General features: G+C 38.0%; 1 protein-coding gene across 1 annotated transcript; it reads right to left on the bottom strand.

Annotated features, from left to right (window-relative positions):
• Positions 1-303: 303 nt before the first annotated feature.
• LOC104605935 (putative glucan 1,3-beta-glucosidase A) lies at positions 304-3,324 on the bottom strand. Its single transcript, XM_010270893.3, has 8 exons — positions 3,060-3,324; positions 2,840-2,959; positions 2,387-2,584; positions 2,096-2,254; positions 1,768-1,937; positions 1,481-1,636; positions 984-1,339; positions 304-616 (listed from the first exon to the last, which is right to left on the bottom strand). The coding sequence occupies exons 1-8, from the start codon at positions 3,261-3,263 to the stop codon at positions 435-437; spliced, it is 1,545 nt and encodes a 514-aa protein (XP_010269195.1). The 5' UTR covers positions 3,264-3,324; the 3' UTR covers positions 304-434.
• Positions 3,325-15,728: the final 12,404 nt, after the last annotated feature.

The raw sequence follows: 15,728 nt of genomic DNA, 5'->3' as shown, positions 1-15,728 counted from the left end.
TATATCTATTGAGTTATCTAATGAATTTTAGGCTATTTGGCCTTTTTCATAAAAAAAAAAAGAAAAAGGAAAAGTGGTCAATTTTCTACTGTCCAAGGTTGAAGATGATTAGATGGGCTTTTCTCCATTTAACTAAAGACCCATCTAATCCCAAATTTAGATAAAGGTTAATGGCTTGACAGGGGAGGTCTTAGCCCTTTTTTTTTTTTTTAAAGAGAGGATGTTTCATTATCTAGGAAAAACCTCAAGCAAGGCTTTAAGTCTTCTACCTTTCGATTTTTTTTTTCTGCGTCTACGTTTCGGTTAATTGGAACAACAGCTTTGAATTTATTATCAAACTAGGTTTGCAAAAGTACACATGTAATACAATCATGATATTCATTTCCATTTATTAATTCTTTTTTGTTTCTAAATGCTGTAAAACCAACTACAGACTACAGTTTTATGTACTTATTGTTGATCATCCATTCGAGACTCCAGTGGTTCCTCACATTCTTTAGTGTCCAATAGGCCCATCCGAATGTGGCACGCCCATATACCTCCAGTTGGGCCGCCGCAAATCTCTGATAGTCCATCTTTGTTGCCCCATTGACTCGCCACTCTGCTACCCATTCCCCTGCATTTATCCATCAATATTATTGGACAGTCAATGTATTAATCAAACAATGAGACATTTTGTGAGTTTGTTGCCAGGAGACAAATTCAATTCAACGAATTGTAAAAACCAAGGTATCTCTGGGATTGGTCCAAGGCCGCCCTCGCCAATCGCCACCCATCCCGGCCCAATAGGATTTCAAGCCCACAAAGCTGGACCGTTGTGGGAACATCTCCCGAGGTGGTCAGCGGGAGATGTTATGTTCTCAATAACGGTTGGGATATGCTGTGGGGCTTAGATGTGAATTCTGTTGATATTAGACCATTTGAGCCGATTGGGTTTTCTTCTAGTCTAGTTATAAGCAATGGAAGAGGGAGAAGTAAGTTACCGACGAAAGTGAGAGGTCCATTTGATGTGGTGACATTATTGAGTTCAGCAGATCTGTTGGTGTGGATGAAGTCAATGTTTTCTTGCACAGTCATGTTGTAGAATGCATCGTTGAAAAGATTGTAGTAATGGACGTCGATTACAGATCCCACGAGACCGCTGGCAAGAGGGAAAAGTTCTCTCGGCTCAGATGGTTCTCCTAAACGGTTGGACATCACCACGTATGCCGTAGACGAGTGCTTGCGCACGGCATCGTAACCGGCTCTGTAGTACTTCTCTAGACTCGCCAACGTTACTCCGGGCGAGCGAGGCTCGTTCATCAGTTCCACTGCGTAAAGGCTCGGGTTCCTAGCGTACCTACGCATGTATAAATTACAGAGAAATTTCAATTGGGTACTGCGTATTCGATGCATTTACACCCTCTCAACACAAACTCCATAGTCTATTATAATGGGAATTAATAGTTTTCTGTTTTCTGGCACACTTGAAGAAGCTTGCCTGGCAGTGAGGAAGTCTATAACCTCGACGGTCTGTTGTATGTTGTCGTCGGTGGTTCCCCAGTCTTGAAATCCGTCTCTTGATGCACTGTGCTCCCAACCATTTTGTGACCCTGGCGCTGCGTGTAAGTCGATGATAACTTTGATACCGTATTTCCTGTAAATTTAAAGCCGGAGGCCGGCCGGCCGGAGTTAATTTTAAAATAAAGCAAATAAACAAACGGGGAAAAGGAAAGGATTATTATTTACAATTATCCAATAATCATGGATGGATATGGTTGCACTCACTTAGCCCACAAGAAGGCATTGTCCAAAGCTTGCAAGGATCCACCCACGAAAGGCATGGGCGGTGTTGGGTCGCTTGCTATCCACCACCCAACTGGAATTCTCACCGCATTTAACCCATTGTTCGATATAAACTTGAAATCATCTTCCACGATGAATGTGCTCCAGTGCACCTAAAACATAAAATTCATTCCGCTGAACATGATTAGTTTCATATATAATATAATTGTAAGCTTCTTTTATTTTTTATTTTTTATTTTTTCGGAAGTCTACCCAGGTGCTCGTTCACAGATATATACCAAAGAAGATGAAGATTGAAGATCGATCTTACCCTCATAACTTGTGGGGCTTTGTCAGGACCATACCCATTGGTCACTTGAAACTCGCCGTGCAACGTCCCAGCACTTTCCATTACAAAAACCGACGGATCATCATCTCCCCATCCACCATTGCCTTGGTAATCGGCTGTCACCAGCTCCTCTGTCTTCACCTATTTTTTGTTGAGATAATAATACTATTACTTATCAGGCTCCTCCATTATTAACTAACAGTGATGTTAATGGACTATAAACCACATAAATTGAAGGCGCTGGAACCACGAATATAAAACGTAGGAAATTACCTGTAAAAACAACCCATTGGGCGCTTTGATACGAACGCGACTTAAATCATCAGGTTTCCTCACAATCTCAAACGTTTCCGACCCACCAGCCGTGTTTGAAACAGCTACTACTTTAATCCCATCTCCTTGTACATCCAGTCCCACGAACTGTCTATTGAACACTCTAAATTGAAATGTGGTCTCATTGATCCTCCACAACTACAACGTCAATTAAACAACACGGATATCGATCGTCAGAAAAAAGAAGTGAGTAACTGAACATGAAAATTCTGTAAGTTGTTCTTAAGGCTCAGTTTGGAAAGAATACAAATACAAATCTGTACAGCGCAAATACAAAATAATACAAAGTACAAGGCTTTGTACTCTACAAATTTGTATTTGTACGTACTCCTTCCAAACTAAGACTCGCCTAATTGTTTCCTTTTTATTCAAATTTATCAGCTATAGCCTTACTTTAAACGTTTCCCAGCCAGAAGCAGATGTCCTGTTTGCAACAATGATTGTTCCGCCTCCACTCTCGGCACAGAGATACTTCCCCACTGTAACGGACTTGAATTGAAGTTGGTTTCCGTCCTAACAAAAGATCAAAACAATGGGACGTTAAGAAGTAGAGGTTACAGAGCTCAGGTGATCAACCCAATACAGTAAGAACATTACTAATTAATATATATACCAAGAGATCATTGTTGGGTATTCCATCAAAGAGAGTTGGTTTAATCCATCCTTCTGTTACCAGCCAACCGCCGAGGTTAACTGCTTTAACTCGAGAACTGGGGGTTTCCCTTGCAGCAGAAGCAAACGAGAGATACACTATAAGACAGCAGAAGAAGACATGGTAGAAAACTAGCAGCTGTCTCTTGAGTCTCCAGATTGTCATTGTTCTCCTCTCTCTTGGTTTGCTTTTTTTTGCCGACCTGCGAATGGATGCGATATCTTTGTGGAGTGCAGTCTAGTTATCCCTTTATAGTATGGCGCAATTGTGGTCAACGCATCTAGAAAAGTTGACTTGACTAACCGACAGTTCGCGTTTGACTTGGAAATAAATACCTAAACGTTCACTCCAAACCTCTTACTTAATTGGAATGGGCTTTTTTGTGTGAAAACGAGAAAGTCCAAAGATGTTTGCTTGTATACTCTATATCCATTGAGGAGGTGGTGTCGGTCCCACCGAATGGCCCACCATTATTGCCCATAGAATGGCCCACCGAAATAATATGGTTAAGCGATGAAAACTAATTCTCACCACATTTATTCAGAAATCAACAAGTATTATAACTGTAAATTCAATGGAATGAAACGTAGATTCAATCCTAACCATTTATTTTTGTTTGTTAAAAAAAATCTTAACCATTTATTTGGGCATTCTATTCTCACATATCTTTTAAAAATTTCACTAATCACTCTTTCTTATTATAAATATTAAATAGGGGTCACCCCCTCTTGGATATTGATTATTGAGTGTTTGGGTTCAGGTATAGGTATTTTTTATGGGGTATAAGAATGTGAGCCAGTGAAGTTCTCTAGTAATTTATTTTGACCCAGTTTGGCACATCTTTTCGTGTGAGCTATCAATTTTTTAAAGTCTGGCAGTTTATATTTTAGTCTTTTTTCATTAACTGTAGAAAACTGTAATCTCGAAAATATGTAGGAAATTTATTTTGGGCTATTTTTGAGAAGTTCTAAATAGAATTTTTGTCAAACTATTAAGATCTTGATATAATAACTCATCGTCTTTTGACTGTTAAAACTTCCAGAAGATATTTCAAAAAAAACTTGTCAAACGGCCCCTTTGTTTTGTAGTGAAAGAAATAGCTGCAAGGTACTACTATTGCATGTGAATATGAGTAATTTGGCCAAGTCATGTTAAATTTCGTGTTTTTATTGACCTTACAACTTTATCCTTGAAAAGAACAGAGTAAATTATATGAAATTGGATTTCACATTGTTGACTTTCATTATGTCAAAGTCCTAAAAGAATATCTTAGCAAAAGAAAACCCCACCATTGTTGGCCTTCACAAAGTCTTCTTTAGGGTGCTTCGCAACGGATTCTTTGATATCACAATTCACATTTTTCTCTGCTGTTAACCTGCACAGATCAAACTCTATTGAGGATTCGGGTCAATACCATTGAAAATGACATCATTTCATTCATATCAAATTTACAATTTTTTTTTGAAATATTATATTATTATGCAATTTCTCTAATTATTCACAAATGGAGCTAGAGAAAAAAAAAAGACGCCTTAAGAAAAATTTCTTTACAAGCTTAAGAGAGGAAGAGGGTTTTCCAATGCACAAATTTTGCCTTGGTTCTATCAATTAGATAACCAAAATAGTTTAGCTGTTCATTTGTCAAAATCAATGGGAAGACCCAAATATTTACTAGGCTTTCTTGCTATCTGAATTTTCAAACTTGTAGCCACTGCTTTCTAATGTTTTGTGCATATGTTTTATTAAAAAAAAACATGTATATTTTATATTTTGGAAAATTCATCTATTGAGTAGTCTTTCATAGCAATTGATTTCTTGAGAAAATATAGCTATTATCTTAAAAAATAAGTGAGAGATTGCTTCGGAAATTTGCCTTCCTTTAATGATACATATAGTTTTGGATTCTAGAAGGTGAGAAAAAGCAATTGACAAAGCTTTCGAGCAAAGAAAAAAGAGAGAGATGAAAGTAGGCTCCCCTTGTCTCATTCCCCTAGTGGGAATGGTTTTTTTTAAGGTTATGTTTGGTTTGAAGGAAAAAGGTAAGAAAAGGAAGAAAAACTTTATTTTCTAAAAATTTCTCTATCTTTCTCTATTTTTTTTCCTTTAAATAAAACACAACCTAGAGGAGAGCCATTTACTAGAATTTGATATGATAATCATTACATTTTTACGTGTCAAACAAATGCTCATCACAAAGTCAAATTGCAATACATAAATACTCTGGTTCAATGTTTGTATTGCAAACAAACAAAGCTTAATAGTCCAACCCTGCTCGATCACCCAATATATATATATATATATATATATATAATTCAAATGTTTCAAGATATGACAAGGAAATAAACGCCACTAACGATTTTATTTAACTTGCTTCTTCCCCAACAATGTGTTTGTGGTACATGAGTAGGCTTTCCATTTCGGGACTAGACCCACCTCCTCATAAATCTTTGCTTTTAATTCTATAAAAAAAAGCTTTGCTTTTAGGGTCCAAAATGTATGATATAGTTCGACCCTTTCCAATGAACCCAAATGGGAATACTGGGTGATGCCCATTTTCTTCTTGCTAGCTATAAATTTAATATAAAAGGGCGTCTCTGGGTTGGTTAATGCTGACCTGCTTTTATTGGAGTCCAAGTCAAGGCAGGCCCCCAGTCCACTCACTGCTAAAACCTGTATTATTAGATAAAATAGATGATGTCTTTGAGCCTAGCTAGCTCCTTTTCATTTGCAATTTGTTAATAATACATGGTTCATGGCATGTACTGATGACGTTTAAGGATTTTTAATCTCAACGTCATCTTAATTTGAACACACTTTATAAACAAGGCCAGTCAAATAGGCCTAATGCTTTGGTGGCATTAGCAAATTAAGCCATAACAAGATAAGGATAACATTCAGTCAAATAGGACACTCACATGCATCCAAAAACATATAAAGAAAAGGTCATAGAGAGACATAGTGGACGAGTGGATGAGGCGCACACAGTTTCTCATTATGGAGAGAAGCTTCTATTGCTGCTCCACCATACAAATGCTAATTTGGGCAGGGATTTGGACTAAACCATTCATGCATCAAATACATCCCCCCCCCCAAGTCCTAAAGTCAGCGGATGATCAAACAAGGCTGCTCAAATTTAATTTCTGGCTTCATTAATATCAGAAGAACCTAAATAGCTAGCTAGCTGTTAGTTTCCATTTTCCAGTCCCCCTCACATCACATGCACATGTAACCCGTGGACAAGGAATTTCCGTCGAGAGCTTGGGGGGTTCTCTTTTTCTTCTTTCGACATCTCGAGTTAGTCAGCCCACTCCAACCCCATTGATAAATGATAATCACTCTGTTGAATAAATTGGGCCATAAGCCCCGAAAGTCAAATATATGCATGCGGATGCAGCCCATTTAGTTAGCGGAAGAAACTATGGTTTTTAAAATCGGATTGGACCGGATGGTCAGATTGAAAAATCGAGAACTAGTCATTCGACCGGTTCTGTTTTTTCTCAAACCTATTTTTTTCTTTAAAATTATTGATTTTAGTCAGTAAATCGCTGAATCAACCAGTTAATTATTCAAACCGTTTGAACAATTTTAACCGTTTTTTAATTTTTTGTTAAAACAGGCTGATCGTTCGAATCAAATGGTTAGACCATTCGGACCAATAACCAGACCCCTGACCGATTCAATCACCAGTTTATTTTTTAAAAACCATGGAAGAAACACATTAATGAGACGTACAACAGCTTCAAGCTTCAGCTTGCGGGCGATGATGGGTTGGATACATCTTGGATGTATATATAACATCTAGATCTAGTTATTGAAAATTTGAAATTAAGGCTGCAGAAATTGAAAGAGGAATCACCTACAACTAGGGCTCGCCTTATTTGACCTCTATTCCCATCTTCCGTGATGGTGATCCGTGATCAGGAGTAGTAGAGCCATCATTTTGACCTCCACTACGACGACCTTCACTAACCCTTAAATATTGCAGCAACTAACAGCATATAACATATATAAGCTATCTTCTATTTCTATTTTTGTGGCGGTGGTTTTACGACCTCCTTCTGTCACCACCAGTCAAACCCATCAAATTAGTTGAACGTAAGTCTTGGTGTTGGTGGGTCCAATTGTTAATATAGGGAGTGGGTTATGGCTAACAAGGGCTGAGATAAAATCAGTGGGTCCTGATGTAAATTTTCAATTTTGGACGCTTCCAATGGATTTGTTGTGATAAAGTCACACGGAATCATTCTATCCTTGAGACTACCAGTATACAGATATTTCCGGTTGAACCGTATTAAGCAGTTCACCTTTGATCATCCAGTGGGGAAGATGGACTATTTTACAGCTTTATATATTCTTTATAATCTACTCAAGAATGTTAGGTTCCAAAATTTCTGTGCCTTCTTTATTGACCAATAAATCCATCCGAGCGTGTCACAAACGGGTTGGGGACAGGGAGCCACTCCCCACCATTTTTTTTTAATGATGTTAAATTTATTTTATTTTTTATTTTATTCTAATTTTTTAAATAAAATAATTATAATTTATAATTTTATCAAAATATATTCAAACATTTAGACATGTTCAACTATATTTTTACAAATATTAATACAAGTTTGAAAAATGCTAACACAAATATACATCACTAAGTGAGGATCCCCAATCAAGAACCGCACATGGTGGGGAATTCCCACCCCATTCAGAGTAAATCCTACCAAATTCATCTAATTATAATTGGGCTTTCCTAGCATGAGGAGCCCTAGTGCAAACAACCAAACATCACAACCTCTAACGGTTAATGGTTGGTAGATGGTACAAACTTCAAATATAAGGTGAATTGATAAAACTTTCCCTGAAGTTTTTGACTGTTCCTGAAAACCTCCTTTAAAGTTTGGCACTTGTAATGACCTTTCTGAATTTTTCGACACAGTTGCAAGTAGATTTTTTTTGCTAGAATCTTCTAAAAGGAGGCACAAAAATGTCTAAATACCCATATAATTATTATTGAACCTGGTTTCCACAGAAATATACAATACAAACTTTATAATTAATAAAAAAAAGTAGAGAATTTAAAGTTGCAGCTTTACATTTGAGGGAATGATATGAAGGACAGATTTAAAAAATAAATCAATTTCAGAAAAGAGATTAGAAAGGTTTAGACTAACAAATTCATATGAAGAGAAAATTAGAAAATAAACATTTTGGTCAAAAATAACTACATGAATATTTTGAACATTTTTATGCATCTTCTTAAAAGATTCTAACAAAAGGGATCAATTTGCAATAACCAAAAATTTCAGGAAAGCTTTCAACAATTTACCTTATATATCAAAGAATCATGCATGACTCATCATTGAAACATTTTCTTAAATCTTCAAGCTAATCTAGCATATAAATCAAATTAATCAATCACTGATCGATCATTGTTATTGACCCGACCAGTCAATTAATGGGGCTCCGATTGGCATGTATAAGAAAACGCATCCACCAACTGGATTGGATTGGGCTGGGTTGGATGTCTATCGTGCCAACAAGCTGGCCCGTTGGACTGGACCTAATCCATCAAATTACTTAGGAAAGAAGAACCAGACCAACTTGCCATTTTGGCTTCCCATGTTGAGCTTAGCATTTGCTTCACTAATACATAATAACAAAATAAAAAGAAAGCCGCCATTTATAATTCACCAACAAATAATTGAAAGCACGCTGTCATGTGTGGTGTTTTTTTAAAATCAAAACCATAAACCTTTATATTAAGTACTAACAAAGAGCTGTACACTATATTCATGATACTACGACTTGGTATATGATGCTCCATGTTCCTGTATTTTTCTTATATTAGTATAGTAAGAACCAGTGTTTTCAAAACTAGATCGGACCAGACAGTCGGATTGAAAAATCGGGAATTGGTCAATTGACCAGTTCTGTTTCACTCCAAAATTGTATTTAGACAGATAAACTGTTGATTCGGTTAATGAACCATTGATCCAGGGCAGTTGAACTGTTGACCTGAATAATAGTTTTGACCATTTTTTTGTTTTTTGTAATATTTTTTTATTAGAACGAGATATCTATTCAAACTGGGCAATTAAACTGTTTGACCCAGGAATCGGACCCAGAACGGTTCCCTATCCGATTTAATTTTAAAAACCTTGATAGCTACAATACGTGCCACTACATTCTGATTTCTTTTTTACAAACATAAAAGTATAAGATCCAAATTAAAACTTCGTTGTAAGTCCATAGTCCTTCAATGAAACTTAACTTCTGCTATAGTAGTATTAATTAAGTATATCTGTTAGTAATTTAGCATCAGAAAAGAGGATGACATTTCTCATTACTCAATGACTCAATCCTGTGTGCCTTGTTCGATGGACTACGTACCATTCGGCTTCCCTTGCATTAGTTACCCGGCCGGCATATCCACCTCGAATTGCTATTACCTGCCACTGGACTATCAACTATCACTTTTGAGTATATCTGAAGTGTAGGTAATGACTTTGGGAAATTAGACTCAGCTTGTACAACTTTTATTTACATGATTAAGGCTGTGTTTGGTTTGAAGGAAAAAAAGTAGAGAAAGGAAGGAAAAACTTTACCTCTTAACTCCGCAGGAGACAATGATATTGTACCAGACGATCCTTCCAATGGCTGGTAAGTTGATGGGGGCATCAGATTAGCCATATCAGCTTGTTCAATTAGTCCTATGTTGAATCCCATCCAAACAGGTGTAGAAAAATGGCATGTGAAGAAAAGATGGTTTAATTCTTCTTTCGATCTCTTGACCACAAATTGGACAAAGCTGGTCATGAGATTGAGATGTTTGATTCTATATATCCCTTGTTTGTGTTGCACCCCATTATTAATTAATAGACTCTCCATAGAAAAACTTGAAATTTAATCTCCATCCAGAAGCTAGCTTCTTTGCAAGAGAACACTTTATATCATCAACTCCTAAATGTCTTGAGATATTTATTTGCATGATACAATCAGCTGTACGTTTTCCCGTCAAACAAGCTGTAAATTGTCTTCCATGTCCATCTACTCTGAGGCTAGGAATTAATACCACTTGGGAGTTGGGATGGTATATATATAAACGTTAACCCAAGGATCTATTATTGATGAAGAAACTCTTTCTCCCTTATTGTGTGCTGCGTTGACATGGCTGAGTTGATTATTATTGAATTAAATAAAGTGAACATTTTGTTGTACATTCATGCTTGTGCTTGTGATGAATTTAACATCCCAGAAGCCAGAAGAGGTTGTATGCGAGTGCGCAGAGCTTTTGCTAGGCAAAAAAAATATATATATAATATGGCCTGTCAAGTGAATTCTTTTGAGCGGACAAAAAGAAAGTCACTTTAGAGGGTGAAAGCGAAACATTACGTTGTATATGACGTCGTTTGCACGGTTAGGATTTACTCTAAGTCTCAGAAAACAGCTTTGGGTCACGTCGAGAGCTAGCTGCAGCAGCTCCTGCCTGCCAGCATTTGAGGCCTCACCGTAGCTCTTCCAAGTTCCAAGCTAGGAGGCATGCACCGAGACCCTGTGTAGTTGTGTACTGCTACATGCATGGAGTCAGTTAGATCTGTAAAAGAACAATGCTATTTAAGACTGGATTAATTTATCTATCTTTTAATAGAAGACTAGCTACTACAACAGTCTGATGAGTGAGAAGTGCAGATTTCACCCCAAAAAGATTCAAGTTTTTAATGCTTCCCCAATCCCCATTGCACTGCAGGATCAGTGGATTGCCGTTGGATTGTGGCCGGTGGCTGGTATGGAGAGAGAGAGAGAGATTCCAATCCATCCAAGATTCCCGGTGGATGGGAAGTACATGTACATCGACAATTCGTCATACCTGGGGCTACAGTAAAGCCACAAATTTGTCTGAGCTAGCCGACCTCAAAACTGACGAGCCCCAATCTGATCAGAGGAAAACTCCAGGAGGCAATGCAGTGGATGAGCATCAGAGCTTATTATGGGCAAGACCCACCCACCCACCCACCGAACTCCCAAAATGCCACTCCACCAGTCCACAGTTTACATTTGGTTTCCATCTTATTTCTATCCCCCTCGTCCTAAGTCAGTAAGTCCTAACCCTTGATAAGTTGATATTGAATCTGAAACAAGCCAGTCAGTAGAAAGGGCCTAGACCTAGACGGACACAGACCTGACGTATTCCAACAACTCACCACACCAGGTCCAGCAGCAAGTCAGCAATAGCTAGCTCCAGGGGGTGAGGGTGGAGCGGAGCTCCCTTCACTCTTAACTCTTAAGATCGATCGATGGGACTAGACGAATGCTAGCTTCTAGCTAGCGTTCAAGAATCGATGCTATTTTTCATTTAATTAAGGATTTCTTTCTCTCTCTCTCTGTCTCTCTCCCTGCATTTCTTACGAAATTCCTTGCATCACAGGAAAAACAGTAGGGATCACGTACAGGATTATTTGAAACTTGAAGTAATATATTACACGTAACAGTGCTGCAAACATTGGGACAGGAGAATTCCGAGTCGGTACGGGTGGACAAGTAGTGGTCCTTTGTCTAGGGGCAGGGGGTGAAGGAATAGTGTAGTGTTGGGTCCTAATTCATCCTTGTAAGTTGTAACGAACGTGCACTGTGGCGACCCGCCCAACAAGCAATGGTCCCACGTTTACTCCTGATTAATTGGTTTGGTAGAAATTAATGTACACGTATTGTTTACAAGAGATCATCCGGAAAGCAACAGACTCAATCAGAGCCTCCAAATGCTTATTAGCAGGATAAAAAGAACAAATTTGTCTTAAAATGTGTTTGATTTGATGACTCATTAACCTCGAAACATGTAACGATCCACAAAGGAATCATCAATAGGGCCTTAATAACATCTTGGGGCTTGGGTTGATCAAATCCCAATACATCCATCGCCATTGTCACATAAAATATTCACATGAGAAATAGTAAGTGATGTTAGTCTTTTGTTTTTTATTTTTAATCCCATTTCCTATTCTTTGGATCGATGATTGATTAGAATCACATTTATCGCCAAATAATCTGTTAATATCCCTTCCCTGTAATTAATACGAAGCCACAAAAAGATACGTGAACTTGTGCTTGGTGCTTGTTCAAGTTCAATAACAACATTAGCTCACGGGCTCCTACAGATACATCAACCTTTCGTCGTTATTGTCGTCCATATCATCCTCATCATCATCCTTACCATAATAATAACAACACCAAGAGAGCTAGTTTTGATTACAAAACAACTGTGATATAGTTTATATGTACAACAGAGGTACAATTAATTGACATACATATATATATAGCAAGACAAGCGCGAAATACTAAATAACAAGAAAACAAAATAAATATGTCATATTGTTACTATATTAGCTATAGTTAACAAAACCAGTTGCTGAAAACATTATAACGTTACTAGACTACTGCTTACACACACATATATATATATATATATATATATATTTGTATTTGTCTTCTTTACTCTAGATACATGCATATTTGGTGAAGTTATTCACCCATTTCTTTTATTTCATAGGTAAATTAGACAATGACTGTTTTAGCCATAAAAATCCATTAATAAAAGGGATAATTTTGTCCCATCCAAGTGTTAACAATTTTTCCCAAGTGAAAATGTTATTTATCCACCAAGAGAAATGGGTATAAGTAAGTGATACCCAGGAAAAATAAATTTTCCATGAACCCCACATAGAACATGGGTATCTTATTGGTCAATGAGAACCAAAATCTCATTGACCAACTTTCTTCCCTCTCAAAATTTAAAAAAGGAATACCCCCTTGATGTAATGGACACAAGGATTTTGCAAGTTTAAGCCAACATTTATGGTGGTTTTGTTTGATGCAAGCAGATGCATGACTCAATTAACAAGGGTAATTATAATCTCAACAAAGCTCTAATAGATTGAAAAAAAAAAAAAAAACATTGATGGGTAGTCTCACTCAATTATCAGGTCTTTATCCATGCATTGTAGTTATAGGGAATCAGTTTATTATAAGAGCAAATAGCTGCAGATTTGTTATAGAAGAAAGATAAAATATAAAGATTTAAATTAAAAATTAGATGACAAGATGTGCTAATTTGAACCATTAGTTTGAGACAAACAGCTGAGTCTCGAGAACATATATATTGATGGTGATTCCTAACGAAATACCACTTGCGAGACTTTGAGATGGAGTGGTGGAGGTGCTGAACTAGCCTTTGAAAGTTTCCACGCTTCAAGCCTTCAATGTTCAAACTTAAAACGAAAATGAACGGACCAGCAGGCTCATCCAGAACTTTTGGCCTTATCCACTTTTGGTCCATTCTATGAATGGACGATTCATGTTTGGACCGGTCTGAGTCCATAACAATTTTAGGACCGTCCAAATCCGTCTATAACACTTCCGATCGGATAATCCACCCCAAAATCGGTCCATTGACACCCCTGATTGTATCCTCGATACATATGGTTTAAACTTTGATGAGGATTCTTCTTCTTGCACTCAATATGAGAACTTAATTATTAATTCATCAAACCAAAAACATTTAAACCCAATTAAGGATTTTTGAATAAAGATGATTAATATCAGGCCTGATCTCTTCAATGAGCTTGCACTAGAAACTGTAGGGGCATCATGGTATACTACATCCAACTATACAAAATAACAAATTGGCAACTACAAGAGATCTCAATATTAAAGATGCGAATTAGATCAAGGATTTCTTTTTTCTTCCTGATTGCTGATGTTTTAGTAGGATGATTACAATTTGTTTCTTCAATTTACTCCTTTTTCATCATTGCTTTTTGCTATCTATGAATATGATATCTATTACATGTGCAAGAATGCACACACAAGACACAGAATATGTCATTTCAACAAGGTTTCGGTAGATATATCTACACATTTTATATTAGTAACTCTTATCCGACACTTCAAAGTATGTCGATTTCTTCCTATCGTTCTTATGTGAAATCAGTTGAATGGTTGATCAAAACAAGATTGAACTAGGATCATGTTATAAATTAACTATGTATTGCGCGCCTAAGCTTCATTTTAAATCTCCTTTGCTTCACTTATTTCCACTAAAATTAATTAACCACGCGGAGTTTCATGTCCGTGACATATAATCTTTCTTCATTTGGAAGTCTCCTAGACAGTACCAGATGGTGTGTGATTTGATAGTTTCCTGCTGGATGATAGTTCGGATGTCGGACTAGGTAGGTTGTTTGGTCGAGCTCCAAAAAACAGAGAGAATATTAGAGTACCCGAGTTACTTTATCCAGTGTAGGCACTCCAATGCTTATGCCAGCGAAGTAAAGTTTTTTTTTTAGAGCTAGGAAGTAAAAGAGAGCTAGAGAGCTTGAGTGCTAAATCGCGCATACCTTCTGAGGTTGGAGGTGTGAGGCCCTTATATAGGTGGGCTGCCATGAGCCTCATGAAATGCGTCCAAAACCTCTAGCCCATCTGGTTCAGAGGTGGTTTCATGCCTAGGGATGGATTCTGTGCAAGCAGGTAATGTTTATCCAATCCCATCCGAAGTGGGCAAGGTGATAACCAGCTTTTCCAATGTGGTGTCATAATCCTAAGGAATTCGGAGGCGATAGTCAGCTTAAGAGGGAGGTCGCTCGGCAAACCAGGCAGGTCGCTAACCGAAGTGAGCTCAGATTGGTGGAAGCATGTCGCCTCTCACGCCAACCTAAGGTCTTTCCAAGTAGTTCACAATTCGACCTACCAGGGTGGTGTTGAGGTCGCTGAAGTGTCCGAAGTGGTCTACTTGTGTGGTGTCAAGGTGACACTCTACTGTTCTACAATGCCACGTGTTGTAATATCATTGGAGGACCAAATTACTCCTCATCAATTGCCCCCAACTCCCAAGTCTAGCATGGTTAGTCCAGCGAAGGAGTAGTTTTAACCCAAGGCAATTTGGTCCAATTTCCATCCTCATTTGTGGTCCGACCGATGGCTCAGGATCGGGTTGGTTTAGTTAGTTCGGCTTGGGCACAAGGTAGCGTACCATGGAAGTGTGGACACTACACAACCATTAGGTCATGCGGATGTAAAAATGCACTAAATTGATTTTGCCTTGGAATATGAATCGTCGCACCCTTGCGAACCGTTAGATCCAGCCGATCTCAACCATCCATAGTTCGGTTCATCCATTTATAAATAGGACCCTCAGGGGCCCATTTCTCTCATCCCTATCTTTGGAGTTCTGGTGAGACCACGGAGCTCAACGTTGTCGAAGTGATCGGTGTTGTCGGCGAGGTCGGTTTATTCGTCTTAGGTGAGTTATTTCCCTTAGTCCTGTTTCATTCATAGGAATGGCAACGGGGCAGGTATGGGGCAGGGCACCTACTCCCCATCCCCACCCCGTGGCTAAAATCCCCTAACCGGTCCCTGACCCGTCCCTGGTATCGGGGTAAAGATTTAACCTCATCCCCGGCCCTATCGGGTATGGGGAGTCCCCGATATATCCCTGCCCCGATGACAGTTAAGCAGCTACTCTAATGGAGTGGTAATAAAACCATTTATATAAATTACAAAAATCTTTCATCTAACATTTACCTACATCCAATTAATGGTTAACTGGTAAAGTTCCATCTAAAGTAGTAATCTGAATTCTAGTACTCT

The sequence above is a fragment of the Nelumbo nucifera genome, chromosome 1, assembly GCF_055504915.1.
Source record: "Nelumbo nucifera cultivar China Antique chromosome 1, China Antique-T2T, whole genome shotgun sequence".
In the NCBI taxonomy this organism is placed as follows: Eukaryota; Viridiplantae; Streptophyta; class Magnoliopsida; order Proteales; family Nelumbonaceae; genus Nelumbo; species Nelumbo nucifera.
This window is presented reverse-complemented; position numbering and strand designations above follow the sequence as displayed.

Bases quoted from the DNA above. Each gene is read 5' to 3' on its own strand.
- LOC104605935 (XM_010270893.3), bottom strand. From the start codon at position 3,263: ATGACAATCTGGAGACTCAAGAGACAGCTGCTAGTTTTCTACCATGTC. The intron at 2,960-3,059 runs GTATATATATTA...ATCTTTTGTTAG, and splicing joins TACCCAACAATGATCTCTTG to GACGGAAACCAACTTCAATT. The intron at 1,938-2,095 runs GTAAGATCGATC...TTTATGTTTTAG, and splicing joins AAGCCCCACAAGTTATGAGG to GTGCACTGGAGCACATTCAT.